The 23,822-nt window shown below is 51.9% G+C and overlaps 1 protein-coding gene across 3 annotated transcripts; it reads left to right on the top strand.

Moving 5' to 3' along the window:
• The first annotated feature begins 184 nt into the window (after positions 1 to 184).
• Positions 185 to 23,762, top strand: PAPOLG (poly(A) polymerase gamma). 3 transcript variants are annotated; one of them, XM_032948467.2, is made up of 20 exons: positions 185 to 544; positions 3,018 to 3,185; positions 5,770 to 5,836; positions 6,463 to 6,544; positions 7,305 to 7,414; positions 8,415 to 8,468; positions 9,294 to 9,405; positions 10,025 to 10,114; positions 11,299 to 11,437; positions 11,766 to 11,838; positions 12,761 to 12,881; positions 13,751 to 13,835; positions 13,966 to 14,019; positions 14,587 to 14,703; positions 16,426 to 16,538; positions 17,487 to 17,602; positions 18,052 to 18,208; positions 19,146 to 19,435; positions 20,718 to 20,780; positions 21,810 to 23,762. In XM_032948467.2, the coding sequence occupies exons 1-20, from the start codon at positions 537 to 539 to the stop codon at positions 21,906 to 21,908; spliced, it is 2,118 nt and encodes a 705-aa protein (XP_032804358.2). In that variant the 5' UTR covers positions 185 to 536; the 3' UTR covers positions 21,909 to 23,762. The 3 variants fall into 3 exon arrangements, with proteins under 3 accessions (XP_032804358.2, XP_032804359.2, XP_075919503.1); XM_032948468.2 differs by having other exon boundaries at positions 186 to 544; positions 21,813 to 23,762; XM_076063388.1 differs by lacking the exon at positions 185 to 544 and adding an exon at positions 1,025 to 1,412.
• The last annotated feature ends 60 nt before the right edge of the window (positions 23,763 to 23,822 follow it).

The following is a 23,822-nucleotide window of genomic DNA, read 5'->3' on the forward strand; positions in this document are numbered from 1 at the left end:
CACACTCACCCACCAAGCCCCACCCACACTCACCCACCAAACCCCATCCACACTCACCCACACTCACCCACCAAGCCCCACCCACACTCACCCACCAAGCCCCACCCACACTCACCCACCAAGCCACACCCACACTCACCCACCAAGCCCCACCCAAACTCACCCACCAAGCCCCACCCACACTCACCCACCAAGCCACACCCACACTCACCCTCACCCACAATCACTCACCAAACCAGCTTCTCCATTCACTCATCGCCCCAACCTCCATCCGCGAACCGCTCTCCCGCCAGGCCTCGACCCGAGACCCGGAGAACTTCCATCCCCCCCACCTCGCAGCGCCGTGGCCATCCCTGTGACGTCAGCGAGGCGTATATCGGCGATGGATTGAAGGCAACTTCGCACAAAACTCCACCGCGTCCCATCCCGCACGCGACTTCTCGCGCCCCGAGATCACCAGCTGTGTCCCGCCGCCGCTGGAAGAGCGCGCGAGAGAGAGAGAGTCAGAGACTTTGTGTGTTTTGACCGCTGCTCACATGCCGAAGTGAGTGATCTGCTAAAGTTACACGTGCACGTGCTTCGCCAGGCGTGCGCACACCGTCGGCGTGACAGTGTTTGTATGAATGCCATGGCACGTTGCTGGTGCTGCGCGCGTGAGCCTGTGAACACCGCCCTTCAGGTATCACGAGAAGCGGTGCTCATATTGCCCTTAACCTGTTTGTTCTTAGGGATTCTAGGAATGTCGGGAACAACGATGCAGGATTATGATCGATCGGCGTACCTTGTACACTAGTGCCTCGCGCTGGTAATGCCGATTCGGAACAAGCCGAGCAGCAGTGTTTCTAAGAATGCGGAGATCACCGTGGGATGGTGGAAGCCGAGCGATTCCACCCCCTTCCACGCGTGCGCGGCGGTGCGGGGTGTGCGCCAGCCCTCGCTTCACAGAGACTCGCAACAATTCGATGCTAACGTCTGGGGGCGCGTGGGCCAGGCTGTGTTTACCGCTGTTCAGCGCGGCGTGGCACTGCTGCGTTGCGCTGTTGCGCATGAACAGAGGTCCAACCTCTATCACTGACTCGCCGAACCACCCAGATTCATTCGCACCCACTCACCTCGACCTCCATCCTCTCAGCACTCCACCTTCGACACTGCCCTCCACATATTCCTCCACCGACCCCCTCTCCATTCAACCCCCCCCCCCGCATCCCTAGACCCCCCTAAGACGTTTCCTATTTGACGTCGTGGCGTCTATATTGGCTTGGGACAAAAAGATCCCAGCGCGCGTGACTTCTTCACGACGAGAAGTCACGGCTTCTCGCTCTCAGAGCTCAGCATCGGCTCTTCCCGCAGGGACAGAACGAGAGGGAGAGTGGTTGTCGGTGCTGTTTTCTGGCCGAAGCGCGAATGGCGAAGTGAGTGGTCCGCGCAAGCGATACTTTGGGCTTCCCCGAGTCCGCACGCGCTCTCGGGAACACAACTCGCACCGGCAGAGGCGCGCCTCTCTCTGTGATTCACCTTCGTGCCTTGAATGCGTGTCTGTGTGTAATGCGTATAATGTTTATACACTCACAATTAAGTGTTGCCGGTGCTGCGCGTCCGCATGAATGGCACGCACAGAGTGAGATGTTGGATCGACTCCTGGGTTCCCGTGTGTCTGTTTACCAGGGTATGTATGTTGAACTTTTTTCGCGCCGTACGTAGCCAACCGTGCTAACTCGAGGTGCTCTTCCTGTTTGGTTTTATTCGGTAAAGTCACGTAGATAAAATAAAATAAAACAATTAAATCACGACGTTTCGGAGGCAACACAAGCTTCCGTCTTCAGGTGCTCTATTCGGGTGAACATTATACCCAGAGTGTTGTTGTTTGCAGCGCAAAAAAACGTGTTTAAAAAAAAAGTGAAACCACATCAATGACAACTTGGTAAGAGCCACGGATTTATTTACAACTCTTTTGTGGCTGCTTTGTTCGCCCATAGGTAGGCAATGCCCGCCGTTTCCCCACTCAGCGGCGGTGACGCCACCACAGGGTTTGTACCACGCTTGGCTACGTCCGGTGCGAAATAAATTAAGCATAAAAAATGCACTTTGAGCCCACGTGTAGTTGTCGAAGGCTCATCACTGGCAGGGAGTCGCGGGACAGACCCAGGTGCCATGGATTGACTGAGACGACTGGTCGATAAAGGAACCACGTGTGCCCCCACTGTGCCAACTTACTGCGTTTTTATCAGCCCGGCACTCCGTCCGTTGTTGTGAGCGTCCGTCCTCGGCCCTCTGTTGCTGCGGGTTAGGCAACAACCACATGGCACACACACGTCGCATATTTATTTGTTGTCTATGTACAGAGTATACAAACACAGTGCTCTGTTAGGCCACGCAATGTACAATGTGTGAGCGGGGCGGGGGGTGGTGGTGGCTATGCACGTGGCGAGCGCTGTGGATCGTACAGAGGCGTTGTTGTCAAACTCCCTTCCGATGGTCGTCGAGGTGCCACACCCTGGCTCGCATTACACAAAAGTGTGGACTGATCGCCATCCGTTTCCGTCTGTACGGGATTTAGCGTTACCCCCTCGCGCGTGTGGGTTTTCTCCCGGTGCTTCGGTTTCCTCCCACTTGTACGGACACGAATGAGTTGGATGGAACTGCGTGAGCTTCCTGGATAAATAAGTATCATTGAAGTATCATGCTGTTGCGTGCGTGGCTCTCGCCTTAAGAGACTGGACACGTGTTCAAATCTCGTCTATCCACTGGTGGATAAATACTTTCCTTCCTGCGTCGCCGGAGTCTACTGAGAAGAGTGGACTTTTGAGCAGATGAATGTTGTCTTGGCAACATTAATCTAGAGCGCGGTGTGTAGTAGGTGGAGTAAGTTAGAAGTCATTCAAGAGGAGACCAGATCAAGGCAGGGGGTGTGAGAGTGGGACACTGAGGTGGTGTTCAACGGGTCAGTAGCAACGCAGAGCTGTGTGCCATCAGCATTGTTATGATGGTCAACATTCCGTGCTGCATCACCTGTGCAGGTACGGGAGCGGTCAGTCGCAGCCGCACTTGTGGCAAATCCACCTGGGCATCACGTCGCCCATCAGCCTCGCCACGCCCACCGAGGAGGAGCTTCGCTCCAGCGATCTCCTGCAGGAGGTCATGCAGCAGCTGCAGGTGTTCGAGGAAGTCGTGGAACTGGAGCAAAGGTTCGCGTCGTGACCCTCCCTCCCTCCGCCACTGTCACCCCCTGTCACCACCGCCACCACAGTTGCAACCAAAGACAAAGATCCCCCGTGTAGCCTGAACAGGCTGTAGGGGCAAGTGCTGTTAGCGAGCACCTACTGAAGGCTGGGACGGGACACGAGGGGGTGGGTGGACAGAACCACGCCTAGCCGCCTTTGTCTCCCTCGTGGCAATTGAAGCCGAGTCGACCTGGAGGAGGCCCAGGACCGGTTCAGATTATCGTCACTGGTGTTGGCCGTGAACGGGAATCGAACTCGGGTCGCCGGATTCGGAGGGCAGCGCACGAACTGATACACTACCACTCACCGCCACCGTGACCGCCACCGTCTCCGCCACCGCGTTCTTCATGCGTACAACGGCCCTTTTATCAATCCGCTCCTAAATGAGGGCATCCCGCGCCCCCCGCGTAACTCGTGGCGGTTATTTGTCCATGCTTCACCGCGCTGGTCGGTGTGGGTTTCGCCGAACGCGTGGAGCATCGATGTGGGATGTACAAGATACTGCACGACAGTGGATTTTTCTGTACTGCCTTCTGCTGTCAACCGCATAACCTGCAGCCTACAGCAACGTGAGGTGCATGATGGCTTCCAATCTGAGTATTCTCCAGGCTGAACCCAGTTTATCTTCCGCGATCTGATCTCTAGGGCAGAATTGTAACACGGTAGTGCATTATAAACATAGTCGCGACATTCAGAGCTTTCATAATGCGTATTGCAATGGATAATTGGCTTGTTTACCGACTGTAGTTTCCGTGGCAGAAGAGACCTGCTGCGATATGGCTGCGTGTGGAGTTCGGTGACTGCCATGCACAGTGGCTGGAATCGAACTTGGTTGATGAGCTCGTTAAAAGAACTTCATCTTCCACTCTCGATGTTCAAGTGACTCGTAATTAAAGTGAAAACTGTTTTAAAGCAACACTTTATTCGATCCATTACGAGGCACGTGCGCGCGTGCCTGTCTCTCCGACGCGCTGATCGCTCTGGCGCGATCGTAATGAACCACCGTTAGACTCATTTGTGACGCTCGCCGCTTAAATTATGGCGAGGTTTTTTTTTTCCTTTTAACGTGCACTTCAAAATTTTTTTTTTAACATTGATAGATTTAATAAAAATAACATTTGGATAAATTATAGGGAAGAAAAAAAATCGTCTCGCCCAAATATTTTAATCATGGAGAGACAGCGTTTTAATGAGATTATCAGCACGAGCGCAGTTAATAATCTGCAGAAAAATATATGCAGCCATCTTCACGATTTGGCTCCGCCCTGTGCACGCTGGCCAGCGATGTCGCTCCCCGTTGCACAATTCTCCATAAAGTTTGAGCGATTTGGTCGCTGGGCTAATTCGGTTTGGCATTAGCCATCAACAAGCGTGCATGTCATGACATTCACTCTCCTCCTCCTCATCGTCATTGCCTCCCCCTGGTGTGTGAAGTAAACGCCAAGCTTCTGTGTCGTTAAACCCGCCACCACTCGACACAGCCAATTAGTAAAGGTTGTCACGTAAACAAAACGTGCCAATTTGTTACGAGTACAGCACACCGGAGTACACCCACCGCATTTACAATTCGAGTACGACATTTCATCAGTAATTACAGCTAGCATCATTAGGCGACAGCCAGATTTGACAGCCAGGTGCGCTATACTAATAACGAATTGGCATATTGTCTTTACGTGACAAACCTTACTAATTGGCCATGTTGGGTGGTGGCGGGTTTAACGACACATTTGTATATTTGCGCGATCTAACCACAACCCCTCTTATGGATGACATTGGTCGCGTAAGCCCCTACTTCGTGTAAAGCTTCTCGATTGCCATTGGTCACCGATTATTTTTGCCTTCTGCAAGTATTAATCCCGGTCGATGGATCGTATGAAATGATAGATCATAGGAAATCCAAGGCTGTACGCGTTGTCGTGATAGATTTAATTGTTTTTGTTTCTGCCTCGTTATTAACGCACCCACAATCACCGCCGCCGCATCCATTTGTAATGCCGCCATTAATTCCATCACAACGATTGTGATGGAATTAGTATTTCGTTGGCAAACATCTCGTTGGTTTGCAGGTTGAAGAATTTGTTTTAATCTCGGTTTTGCCTTTGAGAGGTCTTTTCACCACTTGTTTTTGTAATCTTTTTCAGGGGACTTTTTTTCTTTTTGCTCAATCTTTCAACGGGAGGATTTAGATTAAAGAAAACGTCAAACGCATGCCAGCCATGGCTGCCAAACATTCGAAAATCTCGACAAACTCCTCAATGCCTGATGAAATCACTGAAGCAGCTTTCATTTGTATTTATGCTAATGCAAGCTTGTCACACCGGATCAATAAGATCATAGGCAATTGCAGACGCATGCTGTGGGGTAGAAAGTAATGCAGGACGACAAGAAAGTTATTTTTATTTGGATAAAAGTTCCGGGTCATTTTTTTTTAACCTTTGCAATGGGATAAGTGCTGTGTTCGTGACAGGACCGGGGGGTACAATGTTGCTGCGTCAGCCTGTTTGTGAGCAGCTTCTTCTTTTTGTTGTGATGGCTTCTCAATGTTTAGGCTGGCCGTCTTGGGCAAGCTGAACCACATGGTGAACCGGTGGGTCCGAGACTTCGCTGAAGCCAAGGTACGGTGGTGGTGGTGGTGTCGGCTCTCGCTCAATGTGCGTGACTACAGAAATGGGCCTCCACTCGAAGTCGCAGCCCGTTTGTCCATCACGTGTTTGTGGGGAGTGGTGGTGCAGCAGATTAGCGCGCTGCGCTACGAACCTGGTGACCCAAGTTCGATTCCTGCTCATGGCCAACACCGGTGATGATTATCTGAATCGGTCCTGGGCCTCCCCTAAGTCGACTCGGTCTCAAATGAGTACCTGGAGGGGTGTGCAAACAGCGCCACTGGGGAGACAAAGGCGACCGGGCGTGGTGCTGGCCACCCACCCCCTCGTGTGCCGTGCCGGCCTTCATAGATGCTCGCTGACAGCACTTGCCCCAACAGTCTGTTAAAGCTATGAGGGGGATCTTTGTCTTTGTTCATCGCCAAACCCCTCTCCAGTCCCCTGCTGTGGTCTAGTCGCAGAGCTCCCGTGGCCTCACCACCATTCACAGGGTGGGGTGCTGTCTCTGTCACGTGGGACAGTGTCCAGTTTGGTGTGGACGGGGCGGTGGAGGTGTTGTTGTTGTTATTCAAAGTGCTCGACCACAGTTTCAGTTTCCGTTGTTTTCATTTGCCGCGTCCCTGTTCCGTGTTCCACAGGATCTCTCGCCGAGCATCATTGAGAACATTTCCGCAAAGATCTGTACTTTCGGCTCGTTCCGGCTGGGCGTCCACAATAAAGGCAAGCGTCACACGGGGCCCTCCCCAGGATCTCGTGAGAGCGCGAGATGTTGCGGTGCCCTGCCCGAAAAGCCACGATGCCCAGCGCAGGCAAAAGTAGATGTCGCTGTTAAATCCCCCTTTCGGGATGTTCAGTCGTAAGTGATCTAGCCAATCCATTGCTCTGTCTGAGAGTTGGGGAAGTGCAGACCCACCCATCCACTGCCCTGGAATTTACATTTGGGGGGCGTGCGAAGTTTGTGTGGTCCGTGGTTAGGAGTTGGTAGCCGCAGTTGCACACACACGTGCATTTAGGTTTCAATTACTTAGGTATGTAATAGAAGTTTGGACAAATTGTGCCATGAAGCTCTCTTAATCCGCTATAAATAAGTAGTCCTCTATTGTTTAATTTGGTCGTCCTTGTGACCCACGTGCCGCCCATTGTAATCGTCCCGTGGTACCTTCCTTGGTGAATGCGAGCGACCCTTGCCCCACGCTACATCACGCTAAACCGGGGAGGGTCTGTGTGTGTGGCTAAAGAGTCCGCGTTCGTAAGTAACGACCGGTGGACTCGGAGTCGTCTGTCGATGTGCGGAACCAAAGCGGAGCTTGAGGCGGCGGCGTTTCCACACCGTGGCCTGTCGTGTGCTCCACCATCGCGTCGCACGCTCCCCTATCGCACGCTCCACCATCGCGTCGCTCCGTTCATCGCGTTGCTCCGTTCCCCGAGTCGCTCCGTTCCCCGCGTGCCTCTCTCTGAGCGTCCCTCGTACCGTCTGCAGACGCAGATATCGACGCGCTGTGCGTCGCTCCGCAGCACGTCGATCGAACCGACTTCTTCACTTCCTTCTGCGAGCTGCTGAAGGAGACGAATGGAGTGACGAGCATACGGGTAACGCGCCTCTCCTCACGTCGCGCTCCGTCGGCGGTGCGGTGGCTCACGCGATGATCTCGGCCGTCTGGATTGAGTCCCGAGCCGTCGAACCGGGCGCCGGTGGCTACGCACATGGCCCGTTAGCCAGCACTGCGGAGGCAGCGAGGGTTGGTGAATCGCATAAATGTTGGACGTCGAGGTACCATACCCTGACTCGCCAGGAGGAAGGCAGCGAGCGGACTAATCGCCATCGGTTTTAATCTGTACGGAGATCGAGTGTTGCCCCCTCATTGCCCACTCGTGCTCTTTGGTTTTCCCCAGGCTCTGGTTTCCTCCCACACGTGTATACTAAACACTCGGCGCCGTCCACTGGCTGAAACATCTTCAAATAAAAGCCCAACGTGGCAGCGGCAGGGTCCTCCTGAAAACGACTCCCACGGCTCGTTGTGGCTTTCCTGGATAAATAAGTCAATTATTATACAATTGTGTCTCGGGTCTCTCCTAGGTTGGCTCAGCCTAAAAGCAATACTTGCTGCAACACGTGTGTCAACACCCTGGGTGAGACGGCGCCGGAGGGTGGCTCGGCCTGCGGACTGCCGGGCTTAGCGGCCATTCTTGTGCTGCTCCAGTCTTGGGCTCACTGATGGATCACATTCCCCCACCCCCCCTGCCCGTTTTAAATAAAATTAGAATTATATACGTGGCATCTCTGTCTGTGTCTGCATGTCGCTATATGTGTATTTATATATATCGTGAGTGAATAATATTAGTTATTGGACTTAAAGAAAGTGGCGTTTCAATCGTGCAAGTGCTGAGCGCTGGGGGCTGGAAACAGTGGAGTTGTAGGCCAGCATGGGCCGCTAGTCAAATGGAGGGGGCACACTCCTCCTTTCCTGCGTTTGCTTTTGATAGAAAAACTAATTCTGGATTTCTGTTGCCTCCATATATTGGCAGTCTCTCCCGCGCGTGCATATGGACATTCGCGATGTATTCTGATGTAGGTTGTTGTCTTTTGCAGGCGGTGGAAGATGCCTTTGTGCCTCTCATCAGATTTAAGTTTGATGGCATTGAGGTGAGCGCGTGTCTGTCTTTGTGGCACCCCCTTGTGTGCCGTGCCAGCCTTGATAGGCGCTCGCGAACAGCACTTGCTTCTACAGTCTGTTTAAGGCTATACGGGGAGATCTTTGTCTTTGGCACGCAAAGGCACCCCAGTGTTTGTAACTCCCCGTTCCTCCTTAAACCTCCATGAATTACAGCTGCGATACATCTACTATGTCAGACCGAGCTTGTTGGGCAGGGAGCACCAGTTAGCCCAAATTAGTTGGATTTCCGTTATTTCCATTAAATTCCAAAGTTATTTTTAGAATTAAAATGATTAAAATAAATAAAAAATATATTATGCAAATAACATTACAATGTCATGGCATACTAAACTAAAAATAAACTTGTTTTTTTACTTTACCAGGTAAGGTCCGCTGAGCTATGTAGCTCTTTTTCAGAAACGACCCAGCCACAAATGATAGCTCAAAGAAGTGGCTTATATAGAAATGTATATCCGCCAAATACTCTAAACGCATGACATTGATTTCAAATGTGGAGGGAAAACCAGAGGACCCGGAGAAAAATCCACACCAGCACGAGGAGAGAGACGTGAAGACTCCAAATCTATGCAGGCGTCATGGTCGGGATCAAACCCACGACCTCCTGTATACCCCAGGCGAGGGAGTTAACATCTCGCCACCGTGGTGTCATATTGTCAACAATACGATAATGTTGTCTTTATTCTAAAATGTTGACCGTTCAGTGGTCTAAAACGACGCGAACGTTTCCACGCACAAGGGGCGTTATCGCGACGCTTCACTGCGTGACTGCGTGACTTCGGCCTTTCGTTGTGCAGATCGACCTCCTCTTCGCGAGACTGAACATGCAGAGCATTCCCAAGAAACTTGACTTGCGAAACGACAACATCCTGAGAAACCTCGACATTCGCTGCATCCGGAGCCTCAACGGTGAGAGCTTGGCCTCCCCTGCCGTTTAATTCGCAATTCATTCGGCGTTTCACTCAGTCATTCATGCGAACGTACCAATAATTTTCACGGCAGGGCCATGCAAGCGTGGCCGCGCGGTGGGGTCGTCCTTGCATTGGGGTCTGAAAAGAAGAAGGGGAGGCAACTCTTTCTGTAGCGGACAACTTTACCACCCCTGCACAGCTTCATGAATGACATCACTTTGCTCGGTCTTCCCCACAAATAACATAATAAAATAAATGTACATCCCTCTGTCAATCCACTGCTGGATGGAGGCCTCCCCCAATGCCGAGTCGGTTATGAGAGTTGTTTGACCATACTTCACACTGGGCCGTGTGCGTTGTTAAGGAGGTGGGGGGGGGCGTGGCGGGCGGCGGTACCGCTCGGGTGTCCCCCGCGTGCCGCTGATGTTCGCCGTGGCCAGAAACCCAACTCAGGTGTCCAGCTGCATAGCGAAGCGCGCCAACCACTGCAACGCCACTCCCCCACTCCTTCCCGACGACGACGACGACGATGATGATGAATCTCGGCGAGCGTGGCGAGAGCCGTGATTGTGGGCCCCGCCCCGAGCGGCTGTGGAAACGTGGAAATGCGTGCGTAGGTTGCCGCGTGACGGACGAGATCCTGCACCTGGTGCCCAACGTGGAAACGTTCCGCCTCGCCCTGCACGCCGTCAAGCTGTGGGCGAAGCGTAAGTCGCGCCGGGGGCGCCCCCGACTCTGCTCGGCCTAAGCTGGAGTCCTGCTGCTGTCACGTCTAAATCTAAACTGTACTATTTTTATTTTCTTGGTTCTTTCGGTAAAGTCACGTAGAAGGGAAACAATAAGAACCAAGAATATGGAATCCCTGCAGTCACGAAAGCTTTAAATAAAAATTTACTATTTTTATATTACCAGGTAAGGCCTGCTGAGCTACGTAGCTCTTTATCAGAAGCGACCTGGCCACAAATGATAGCCCTATTAAGTGGCTTGCCATGTGGAAATGTATCGCAGCCAAATACTCGAAATGCGCGACGTTGATTCTAAATTTGGAGGAAAAAACCAGAGAAGCCGGAGAAAAATCCACGCGCCCACGGGGAGAGCAAGCAAACTCCAAAATATACAGGCGTCTGTGTCGGGATCAAACCCACGACCTCCTGTATACCAGGCAAGGTGGTAACATCTTGCCACCATCTGGAGTAGAGCACCTAATTCCTTCCTCACCGTTGCGCCGGTGAGAGAAATCCACGTCGAGCGGACGGGACGATCGGTGATGCTGGCACTCTCCGATTCAAATCGGCTCACGCGCTCACCGGCGGCCAGTCGCCTCCGCATTAATCTTCTCTCTCGACTCGCGTGGTTGCTGTTCAATACACCTCCTTCCCACATTTGTCTCTACACAAAAAAACAAGAGTGGGTGTTTTTTACACATCCCATCAGCCACCAGGGAGCGCACTTCCTCTTTTGCGTGGAGACAAATCAGAGGTTTTAGTTATTGTCCGATCTTCTTCTTCTTTTGCTATAAGCCATACTTGTCGACCGCGAGGATTCATCTTAGGCTAACGCCCTCTTGATGTCGTGCCAATTCAAAGGGTTGCCTCGTTAACGGTCGCCGTGTATTGGTCAGCCACCGGATCACATGGGTGTCCTTCCCCGGCCAGTAACTCGGATATAATTTGAAGGGTATTTTGAGTCGCCAGTTAAATGTTCTAAAGCAAGTTATAAAGAACTTAGTTTTCAATCGCGATGACTTAAAAGCGCATAGCTCCAGTGGCTTCCTAATATCGGTCGCACCCCCTGCGCGCTCAGCAGCCGCTGCCGTGACACGTCGCGGCGTGCGTCGGCGCCGCGTGGCAGCGTGTGTCCGTGAGGGGTCGCGGTCTGTGTGCCCGTGCAGACCACGGCCTGTATTCGAACATCCTGGGCTTCCTTGGCGGTGTCTCGTGGTCCATGCTCGTGGCCCGGATCTGCCAGCTCTACCCCTGTGCCGCGGCGTCCACGCTCCTACACAAGTTCTTCCTTGTCTTCTCCCAGTGGTGCGCCACCCACACCCCTCTCCGCGACGGCGCCGTTCGCTCGGCACCGCTCTGTTTTAGGTCACGGTTTCAGCTTCAATTCGTTGTCGTCATCGTCCTCGGCTATAATCTGTCCGCTGCTGGATGAAGGGCTCCCCGAGCCTGCGCCATCCCTCGCGATCTGGCAACGCACCAGTCCATCAGGCTCCTCCACACCGGCTGATTCCGTCGAGCGTGTGTTTGCGCTACTCACGACCGGTTGGCAGCACCGGTCGTTGGGTATTTGTAGAGGCCTCAAAAGCGGGGGAGAGACGTCGCGTTGTTGATTCGTTGTCGTGTCGGTTCTCAGGGAGTGGCCGAAACCCGTTCTGCTGAAGCAGCCAGAGTTCAGCCGACTCAACCTGCCGGTGTGGGACCCCCGGGTGAGCGCCGCCGCTCCGCACCGCAGGGCCCCCCCCCCGCGTCCCCTGTGCACTGCAGCGACCTCGCGGCCGTGTGACGCGCGGCCGCGTGGAAACCCCCTCGCACCGCGTCCCGATTTGAATATGAAGTTAATAAAGTAGCATACGAACCACGCGAAACGAAATCGCGTTTAGATCCACCAGCCTCTGAGCCGTCTGATACAACGTGTTTCGGCGTAAACTCGTTTAAACAGGCACATCCTGGACCAGTTTTCGACTTTGAGTCTCATCAGCTGTGTGACAAAACAACCCCTAAATGATTATAAACCCATAATCTTGCCAATCTAGTGTGAATCACAACAGTGCTTATGGCGTTGGTACAGATGTGCAGCAATGTAGAATGTGTATTTTGCTCGCAAAGCAGTCACTTGGGTGCGTGCTTTATGAACGCCGTGCGTGCCCGGGGAGGAGCGGAGGGCGGCTGCGCCTCCCCCGAGTCGGCGCCAGGGGGCGGCAGAGGGAGCCGAGCGCCGCTGCCCCCGGGGGCAGCCCCGGGGCAGCCTCGGGGCAGCGAGTGCCGCCCTTCCCGTGGCGGGCACGTTGACAAAAAGTAGAAATCTTCTTTGGACCGGCCGAAATGTATTTTTGTGCCGGGTACATGTATGTTTTATATGTTTAATATATTTTATATACATCCAGTTTAATACATTGGACGCGTTGAGGCGACGTCGCTGCCGAGTCCGGATCGAGAGATGCTTTGCGGCGTGGCCTGCACGTGAACGCCGGAGCCGGCGGACGGTCCGAGGGGGCCGGGCCCGCCCACCGCCCCCCGGCTCGCGGGGGCCGGGGGGCCCGAGCGATCGAGGGCCGGCCGCCGGCTTGCCGTGGCCGCCACCCGAACCGTGTCGCCGCGTCCCCCCCGATCCCCTCCCCCCCCCCCCAGGTGAACCCCACGGACCGCTGCCACCTGATGCCAATCATCACGCCGTCGTACCCCCAGCAGAATTCCACTTACAACGTCACCGTCTCCTCCCGCGCCATCGTCACCGCGGCGTTGCGGGAAGGTCGTTACGCAGGGCGCCGTGTGTGGTTAGCAAGTCGAGCTCTCGGTGCGGAGGGCGGCGGCGGCGGTAGTGGCGGTAGTGCACGGCGTCTTTTCTCCAGCATCTGCGGCCACTGGGGTTGATTGATCGTGTCGATGGAAAAACTGACTGCAATGTGACCAGGGGAGAGCAGCAAAGCAGTGTGATGGTGAACCTATCTGTTTGGATCGTAGGTGTGGGACTTGTCAAGGCAACCCAGTTTACTAGCACGCACGAAAAGGAGAGTTTGCCAAACTTCCCGTGCTGGGCCCTCCTGAACGAGAATCTTGGGAATCATTGAGGCTCTGCTGGATAAACATATTATAGTATTACAATTAGAACCTGGCCTAAACCTCCTCTAAAAGTGAGAACCTGGGATAATGTGAACATTCTCATTGGAGAGACAAAAGATGGCCTTGACTGGTGCTGGCTGTGCATGTGTCACTGGAGGGGTTGTGTGTGTGTGTCACTGGAGGGGTTGTGTGTGTGTCACTGGAGGGGTGTGTGTGTGTGTGTCACTGGAGGGGTGTGTGTGTCACTGGAGGGGTGTGTGTGTGTGTCACTGGAGGGGTGTGTGTGTCACTGGAGGGGTGTGTGTGTGTGTCACTGGAGGAGTTGTGTGCGGGTGTCACTGGAGGGGTGTGTGTGTGTGCGTGTGTCACTGGAGGGGTGTGTATGTGTGTGCGTGTGTCACTGGAGGGGTGTGTGTGTGTGTGCGTGTGTCACTGGAGGGGTGTGTGTGTGTGTGTGCGTGTGTCACTGGAGGGGTGTGTGTGTGTGTCACTGGAGGGATTGTGTGTGTGTGTCACTGCGTGTCGTTGCACTGAGACCGACTCTCTTGTGTGGGCCAGGCTTGGTGGTCACTCACCAAATCCTTCTAGGACAAGCAGGGTGGGATAAGCTGTTCGAAATCCCCAACTTTTTCCAGAAATACAAGTAAGAAAGCGACGGCGCGCATCCGTTGAAATGTGAGCGGGTTGCTTTTCCATCTCCAGTCGTCGTTTCGGTGGCATGTGCGATCTCTGATTGCCTCTCCATCGTCTGTGTTTTTGTTTTGCTCTTGTAGACATTTCATCGTGCTCACCTCGCATGCTGCAAAACAAAAACAGCACTTGGAATGGTAAATACATGGGGTGCCGCTGTCAATCCATCCCCGAGTAAATTTGCGCTGCAGGGAATATTTAATGTTTGGCTTTGATTTAGCATTGTTTTTTGAGTTCTGATTTCTCTTGTTCATTGCCGTGACTTGACTTTGTTTAGCCCAAGTCATTGTCGTGACCCGGGTCGTCACCCTTGCAAATGAGATTCCCATCCTGGTCTCTTGAATTCTCACCGCCTGATTTAAAACAAATGAATAAATATACACGAACGGAATCCATTTCTCATCATCCGACAGTGGCGACGTGCCGTGCGGTCCCACAACGCCCGCCACATCGGTTATTGTATCCGAAGAGAGGCGATTGCATCGTTTACGTCGCGGGCGCACAATTAATTCGGCAAAACATTCACCGTCGCGAACAATTTCACGTTGTGCCTCATATGACCTCTCGTCGTACCGGGATACGCCTTCCGACGTCTCGAGAACGTTCGCGGTCCGCGCTACGGCCGGGGGGCACGTTGAACACGATCGCCGAGCTCGCCGTCGTTTTACACGATCGCCGCGCTCCTCGCTTGCCGTTGACCCCAGGGTCGGCCTCGTCGAGTCAAAAATCCGCATCCTGTTGGCCAACCTGGAGAGGAACGACTTCATCTCGCTCGTTCACATCAATCCCAAGGCCTTCCCCGACCCCGTCAAGAACGAAGCGTGAGTGCCGTCCTTGCGTTTGTGCTCGCGTGGTGGCGTGCGGCTGCTTTGGAGGTCCGCGCCAAGCTCGCACTGCCGAGATCCTGGGTTTGAATCCAGGGTTTGGTGATTTAAACAGTTCTCAAGTATGGTGAGATTTTTTTTTATCAGTTTTTAAAAGTCCATTCAGAAATTGCTACACAAAAAAAACCCCCATAAATCAATTTAGTTTTTAACGAAAGAAATTTCGTTAATTCCGGTAAATACAGCATGCTTAAAAATGTTTTTAACACTTCTGAGAATTTGCAACGATACCACAAGAAATGTGCTGCTGCCTCTGGGCTCTGAAGACCACTTGGAGAAGATTCCAGGCCACGTGTTGACAATGATGGCGAACAAGTGGAGACTTTTATTTTTGACGCTATTAACATCACATTTGTTATCATTTAAAGCTTTCGTGACTGCAGGGATTCATATTCTCGGTTCTTTCGGTGAAGTCGGGTCGTGACTTTACCGAAAGAACCAAGAATATTTGTTATCATGTTAGTGTAGTATCCGTTCTTTTCCATTAAAAACGATAGTCCCATATAAGTGTTAACGTCTTTTTTGAAGCACCCAGTATTCAGCTCTTTAGCAGGACTCGAAGGGGGTTGCCCCTCGGTGTGGATGAGAGATTAATAAAAAAATATTGTCAAGTTTATGGTGCGACATCTCCTTCCACGGGACCGTTCCATCAGAGGCGCTGCTCTGCACGCATTGCAAATGGAATATTTGTCTCATTCTGCCTAGAGTGCAATGAGGGTCGAATTTTGGGAAAATACTAAATGGTGAAAAGGTGATCTGTGTACAATCGTAAATCGATCTTTCGTACTTGAACCGGCAGAGGTGACGTTGCCAGTCTGAGTGCAGGGCGTTCCAGGCGAGATGCAAGGCTCACCAGCTCGGTGGTACATGGCCCACGTCAGCGACAAATCCTACCTGGTCAAATAAGCTCTCTCACTCAGGCATCGTTACCAGATCTGGCAATCAGAATTTTGCGACAATTACAAGTCCCAAGTGCAGTATTCGCCACTGTGGGAGAGGAGTGATCTCCCCACAATGAATATAATATCGACTTGCAGAGCTGAGACACCACAAGTGCCCCCCCAAGGAGCCAGCGAAGGGCTGGGCATGCCGCGATGAGCCGGAGAGTGAAACGCGGGAGTTGACGCGACGTTTCCTAGCCGGAGAGTAGCCTTGGGCGAGAGCACAGGTTCGTGCGTGGCCTGATTTAGATCTCCTGTTTGGGGACCATTACACTGGAATGTAATCGTTACGATTAAATAATATCCTCCATTACAATCACAATTGCCCTCCGCTTGATTTAAATCCGGCCATGATTTATTAGTTTTACTCCCCTCTCTGCACAGGGACTTTTTTTTTACTCCATAAAACCCAAATGGTTGTACTTCATCATGAGATTACTGCCCTTATTTTTGCAGAACATTTATTCAGGCAAGCGGAAGGCCAAGCCTAGCACCGTGATCTGCATCATTTCCCACACGTATCCCTTCCCAATGTCATCTCTGTAACGTTACTTAAACATATTCTTTGGGTCTTACGGTAAACATTTGAATAAAAAAAAGCAATAATGATGTCGCAATCCAGTGCTTCTCGTTTGATTTCTCATTTAAAAAAATTGCGCGGGGGATGCCTCTTCATCCAGCAGTGGATAACACTATAAATGTTTCCCGTGACCCACAGGGGTGGCGACCATGTGCAGCGCTGGTTCATCGGGATCGTGTTCAAGAAGAGCGAGAGCTCGCCCAATATCAGCGTGGACCTGACGCAGGACATCCACAGCTTCATGGACACTGGTTGGTCGCACAGCCGCACCGCCGCGGCTTCTCTCCGTTGCGGCGCTCGTCTGCCCCATTCTGATGATGCTTGACAGCCCTACGCTGGAGGATTAAATATTCGCGCCATTGTGCCATGCTCTTTTTTTTTTACAGGAGGTCGTGGGTTCGATCCTGATGCCTGTATATTTGGATTTTGCGTGTCTCTCTGCCTGTGGTGGCATGGATTTTTCTCCGGATGCTCCGGTTTTCCCCTCATTTAGAATCAACGTGCGTTTAGAATATTCGGTTTCTATAAATTTCCACGTGATAAGCTACTTCATTGGGCTATCATTTGTGGCCAGGTCGGTTCTGAAATAGTGCTATATAGCTCAGGTGGCCTTACCTGCTAAAATAAAAAAAATGTTTCGTTTTAACAATGTCACTGGAGAGCACTCGGCGGTGCTTTAAAAAAAAAATTATCTCGGTAGCGAAGCTTCAACTCAGTGCGTGCAGCTCGGTGACAGAATCCACGTTCCCCTCTTCTCCCATGAATTAAATCCATTTTCCCAGAAGCCAATTCTCAGAAGTGTTGGTGCCTGTTCTGTATTTACGCCATTTGTTTTTGTCACGAAAAATTATCTTTGCACACAAGTCTATACATGCGTTTTCAACTAAAATAATTTCGATACCAATTTCAAATCTTGTCGTTCATACGAAATCTGTACATTTATAACAACCAACCTAGCGCCTAACCTGCAACTCTCACCCCGGGGCATAACTAAGGAGGTGGGAATGCACGGTGGAGGGAACCGATATTAATTCCACCGGGACCCATGGCATGGAGTGTATCTCCAAATTGCATCGTTTATTCTGCGTGGGTTGTCTCCTTGCGAGGCATTTCATGCAAAGGGCCACACCTTGTCCCGTCGTGCTCGGGCCCCGCGTCGCGTCAAAGGAGCCACGCGTCGCGTGCCGCGCGCGTCTCAGTGTACAAGCAGGCGGCGACCATGAACGTGTCCAAGGGGGACATGAAGATCGAAGCTGCTCACCTCAAGAGGAAGCAGCTGTGCCCCTTCCTCCCCACGCACATCCTGCAGAAGGAGGTGCGGCTGGCATTCCCGTACCGGGCCGCGTCGGCTGCTGCGAGCGCTCGTGAGGTTTACGACGCAGCGGTTGCGCGTGTTCACGCATAGGCAGACAGAGGAGAGGTAGCGGTAAGTTAGCACTCGGCTCGAAGAAAGATGCGAAGCCTTGGTGAACTGTGAAACAGGTACACGTTAACTAAAATTCCCACGGGCCGATCGATTCAATGTTAATTTCTGTCGTGCGGTTGAACAAAATTCCTCCTGCCTGCTTTGAACAAAATTCCTCCTGCCTGCTTACAAACACGGCATGGGTGTTCAGACGCCCGCAGCGGGAGGGAGCCACGGGCACAGGAAGCAAAGGGAACAATCGCCGTTCCAGACGCCACACAGCGACCGGAGGTGGAGAGAGGAGAGCAGCTGCCGACTGGCTCCGCTTTCTGGGTGCTGCCGGTGCTGGCCGTGTGTAGGGTTTGAGCGAGGGCGCGCGTGGAGTGCCCAAGTCCGTCTCGAAGCAGCTCCGCCGTGCCGACAAGGAGCGCCGCGCGTCGGTCAAAGGCGCCCAGCAGCGGCCCGCCGGCCTCCCGCAGGCAGACGCGACGTCGCCGCAGTGCGCCGACACCGAGGGTGAGCCGCCCGCTCGGCACTCCAACTCGCCTTGCGCCACGCGCCTATTGTGCCTTGCGATTAAACGTCGCAGGGAGTTATTTCTCAAATGAGTATTAATGAGGTGCTAATCACATGTTCGCAGACATGTGTGCTGGTGGTTGAAATACCACATTGCTGGGGGGAGGTGACATATCCAGAGAACAACCACTGACTTCCCCACAAAGTGGTACTCGTTTTATAACCCCGGAGAGATGATGGGCTGACTCTTCTGCTGAGCTACTCAGACTTTTACTCAGCTATCTGGCTGGATTAAATTTTGTAGAATGTATTTTACATTTCATCATCAATATTTATAGCTCATGCATGCCTTAGTTTATTTCAAAACAAAGTCCAGACACCATAATTAAAATGTTACCTTTGTTTTGAATCTTACCTTTCTATTGTTAGGCTGATGACCAAACTTTGACGGGCGATTCGAAAAGAAAAGATCTCGAGTGAAAATATCCCAACGATCTGAGAATATTTCTCAAGAATCCTTTTCGATGGCCAATATGTATGGGAATGTACCCTTGCGATAGCCATTGTGCGACACCTCTTACAACAGTAGAGACCTCGGTACGGAGAGTTTATACAAAGAGGCGATAACACCTGAAGGATTTTTCTAAACATTTCCAAAATACAAACGGTAGGCATCATTGTTATTTTCAAACAGCTGTACGAGCAGTCCTGTACGAGCAGTCCTGTACGAGCAGTCCTGTACGAGCAGTCCTGTACGAGCAGTCCTGTACGAGCAGTCCTGCACGAGCAGTCCTGCACGAGCAGTCCTGTACGAGCAGTCCTGTACGAGAGCCCCCCTCGCGAGAGAACGGTGACGCGACGGATTCCATGGAGCTGCCCCCCCCCCCCGCATCGCCGCTGTTTGCACTGTGCCCCCAAACCCCCCCCCCCCCGTCAGACTTCCCATGCGCCGGATCGGCGGTGGCAGCGCTGCACGAGGGGCCCCCCGCGACTGCGTCCGGGCGCAGCTCGCCCCTCGCGGGGTCCCTGCCAGAGCCCCCCACCGAGCGCCAAGGGCGGCCCGGCTCGGCCGCCGCCTCCCCGGACCGGGCGAGCCGCTCGCCGCCGTCGGCGCTCGCGTCTATCGCCAGCACGAGCTCCCTGCTAAAGCGGCCGTGCAGCGCCGTGCCCGAGGGCGAGCCCCAGAGCCCCCCCAAGAGGCCCAAGCAGCAGGACCCCCCCCCGCAGGTTCACCTCACGCCTGGACGGTCGCAGGGGGCTGGGCGCGGTAGCTTTGGGAGTGGGGGGTTGGGGTGAATGCGGCGCGGCACGTCAAGTTCGGCTGGGCACGGCGCCCTTGAAAAAGAGCGTTCCGCACGGCCGGAAGGTTTGCGAACATCTCGTCGTGACCTTGACTCCATCGTTCCCCCGATGAAATAGGTGTCACTTTGTCAGACGTCGATTTTTCCGCCGAGGCTCTGCCATGCAATGTTCGATCCTGGCTCACGGTTTGTGTTGAGATGAGCGCGCAATCGCGATGCCGCGTGTTGCACAATCACTGCGGCGGTGACAAATTGGCTCTCACGGGAGCGGCCGCCCCCTCGCGCGCGGAGATTCCCCGCTATTAATACCCTTCCACTTTCGCAATCGCACATGCGCCCAAGTTTATTTATAATAACTACAAGGTTCCTTGGCAGCACGTAAAGTGTCACATTTTTTTTACAAAAATTCCTTTTTGTTATTTTACCAGGTAAGGCCCACTGAGCTATATATAGTTATTTTTCAGACGTGACCTGGCCACATGATAACTGAACAAAGTGCCTTATCACGTGGAAATTTATAGCAGTCAAATACTCTAAACACATGTTTCTAAATGTGGAGGGAAAAACCGGAGCACCGAGAGAAAAATCCACACGACCACGGGGAGAGAGATACTCCAAATATACAGCAGCCATTAGGGTCCGGATCGAACCCACGACCTCCGGCATACCAGGGGAGGTAGTTAACATCTCGCCACCATGGCTCATTGCCAGCTCGTGTTTTTTTTCCAATGTTCGGAGCACATGTGTTAAATGTCGGCCTCATGTTCCCCTGACACAGCAGTCATGTATTGGATAACTTGCATGCGATTGACTTGGTATTGTATCTCTCACTGAGCACACCTCGATATCAACCACCACGCTGTCTCCCCAACTGAGAGCTCATTTCCAGTGTTGATCACGAGGGTTTCCATGGTCATGCTTCGTGGCCTTACTCGATGTACAAGTGGAATCGCATATCGTCTGTGACGTATAGACGACACGGGCACGCACGCAGTTAATTGCGGAGTACACTTCACCTGCAGCCGTCGCAGGAAAACCCTGTACTTTATCGCCAGTTAAACAAAAGTGCAAGATGTTTTATACGCGCCATAATAAGGTTGTGGGCTCTTACCCAGAACAAGTTGTGCAGCTTTTAATCTTTATTAGTCAAAGCCAACGGCTTTTTATCACGCGTGCTGAACGTAAAAACTTTGCACTTTATATTTCAGAAAAGCCCAGGCAAGGAGGTGACCCCGCCATCGTCTCCTGCCACGAAGGCCATGCGATGCGAGGTTCGTGAATGTCGCAGTGCAGCAATGCCACCACCACCACCACCTTGACCGTGTTTTAAACTCGCCATGTGCCACTGCGCTGAGTTTTTGGTATTTAAAAAGTGATTTCTAGACCATCTTCCCCCCATACTTTTTGGACTTTATTAAACAATATTATTGCTTCTCCTAATTGTATGCTTGCAAGCAATATACGTAGAAGGGAAGAGTGTATGAACGTGTTAAATAAACATAGCACCCCACTCCATTGTGCAATGTATAGAGAAGTAAATTTTCACTATGGATGATTATGGGAGATGCATCATAATACTGTTTTCAACGTAAAAATATATATAAATATATGTTAAGCCCATCTACCTGTGGGATTTCCAGACCAATATTAAACAGAAGAATGTGTTTAAACAAAATATACACTTACAAACTACTATATACAGAACAAAAGAGAGGACATACTTTTTTGTAAATGTTTTAGGTTATATAAATACGTGAATTTGTTTAAACAAATTCTCGACCGATTTCAACCTTTAGAGCATTTTCAGCAAGCCTGATGACTGATTAGAAATACCGCCGGGCTGCCAGATGTTATTGGTGAGAGCCCTCGATCTACAAGACAGGATGCAAAATCAGTCATCGATTAAAACTCGGTGTGCATTTTTATAGTGTATTATGGATACAGAAATGTTTAAATTGTCTTCACCTTTTATGTTTTAGAGGTTCTTCACGCTCTGGAATCTATTCGGATGCAGCATGTTCACACTCCCTATAGTACACAGATGGTAATCTCTTAACCATTAACAATGTTTTAATCGAACGTTCGAAAGATGTTCTTTGTTCATGTTTGGTTTGTTGCAGTTGCACCCGAGTCAAGAGCCTCATGGCTCACAGGGCTACACCTAATGAATGGAACTGAAAGCATCTTGCTCTATTCGAATATTTGCTTTCGCAAGTGCGCTCATCCACGGAGTGGTTCATAGAAAGAGAAAGCAAGCGGAATGTGACGACCCCACGACCGTTCCTCCTCCTTCCCACCAGCAGCTTGCGAGCAACGAGCTCCCGGAGTTCGTGTCCCCGCTGCCGGCGCGGCAGATGAAGTTTGTGCGGAACCCCATCCGCCTGCACCTCAACCGTTAGCGCCGTCGTCCCGCGCCGCTCCACCGGCACCCGCGGTCGCGACGCCTCTCCGCGAACGCCGCCCTCGCTCTCCACGCGGCGTGCGCCGTGCCACCCACCCCCCGCACCCCCGGTCAGGCCTCTCCGCCCGTCGCGGGGATTGACGGAGACCTGACGGAATCGAGCGGTGCGGCGACGACGGGATGTCGCGGGAGACCTCGGATTCATTCCAGCCGGCGCACCGCCACGTACCAACGTTTAGTAACTCCCGAAAGCAGGAATATAAATCCGGTAATTAGAAAGCCAAACACGCGCGCACACGAACACGGGCCAGCTCTCAGAGTCGTCCCGCATTGAAAACTTGGATGACGTGAGCTGCCGTGCGTGTTGGTTTGACGGCATGGCACGGAACGGTGGGGGGGGGGGGGGGGTGTACGCGGTCTTCGCGTGTTGGAGCCGCTCTCTTCCGCGGTCGGTGCGGTCTCGAACGTCACGCGATGACTTTTTACGCCACGGGGTGGCAGCAACTGTTTTAGTGATCCGTGTCGCTGCAGGCATCTGGCGCTCACTGCCTGCAAGAAGACAGACGGTGGCCCCCCTGACCACCACAGCCCCCCTGTGTTACTACCCCAGGCGTTTGGCACACAAAGCAAAGGCCTCGATGTGTGGGGGTTAAGGGGTTGGGGAGGGGGGGGGGGTAGATAAAAAAAATCTAAAAATGAAAAAAAAATATTAGTTTCACTTTAAAATGTATAAAAACAGTATTTGTTTTTTTTTTGCTCTGTATAGAGTCTTTTGTAAGTGTATATTTTGTAAAATGTTTAAACAATGAAAGTAACTTATTTTATTTACCTTGAGTGGAACGTGTGGCTTGTTCGGATTGACAGGCCATCGAAGGCAGTGTGTGTGTGTGCGATGTCATGGTAAAACATTAAGGAATGTGTTTTTTTTAATACCTTAACCTCTGCAAAATAATCAACTTTATTTTGCACTGTCTGCACGTCGTTTACCATGCATTCGGTGAAATTTGCTAAATCCCTCGGCATAATATGCAAGCCACTCCAGTGCTACCACGCACACAAGCTCACAGCAATATTGTGCAAGCTGTTTTACCCTTGCAAGGTGCAACGGATGTCTTTTTATTACATCTCTGGAATATCTCAGTGTATCACTTTTAGTTTTCTTTGTTAAACTTCTACTGCGCTCTTCGATAAAATACCAATTCATGAAGCCAAAATGTTACCCCCACTGTAGTGTAACAAGAGAACACGTGGGTCTGAGGCAGCGTAAACACTTGAACACCTTGTGAGCAGCAGTAGGGAGGAGGTGGCTGGGTCATTTCAGTGGCTCCGTTTCCCCCAAGATGCATTGACAGCGCCGAAGAGCACCTGGTGCTCCCAGAAATTTCCCATAACTGGTATCATATATTTTCTTCTTTACCACATCACATTAAAAAAAAAACAAATAGTCTTCATCTATTGGGCTTCAGGGTGAAGTGGTGGTATGAATGAAAAAAAAACATCGTTTTCTTTGCAACCAATAAACGATCAGTGACTAGTAAGTCATAACGTGAGGGCAGGTTCTGGCCATAATGTACTGCGGTGTTGTCGCAGAGGGTTTGGGGATGGAACGGTCCTTTAATTGCTAATTATGCCCAACAGCAACTAACTGCAGGTGACCACACCATTGTCCCGTCCTATTCCTTCTAAGCTCACCACTGCAACAACACCGCGTGAGTGACGCCCCCCGTTATCCGCATCGTCGTGCCGGTCACTATATCCGCGCCATCACATCTTGTACTATAAGACAACATTGTTCAACTTTAAGTCGTTCTCAAGTGAAGTCAAATAAATGGCTTAAACGCTGGACAACAAACGTGTGTACACGCCTCGATACAATTTGCACTTTGGAAGGAGTTGCTGGCAGTAACGATGA

Source organism: Petromyzon marinus, chromosome 6 (genome assembly GCF_048934315.1).
Source record: "Petromyzon marinus isolate PM22_M1 ecotype Great Lakes invasive population chromosome 6, UKy_Petmar_22M1.pri1.0, whole genome shotgun sequence".
Taxonomy (NCBI): Eukaryota; Metazoa; Chordata; class Hyperoartia; order Petromyzontiformes; family Petromyzontidae; genus Petromyzon; species Petromyzon marinus.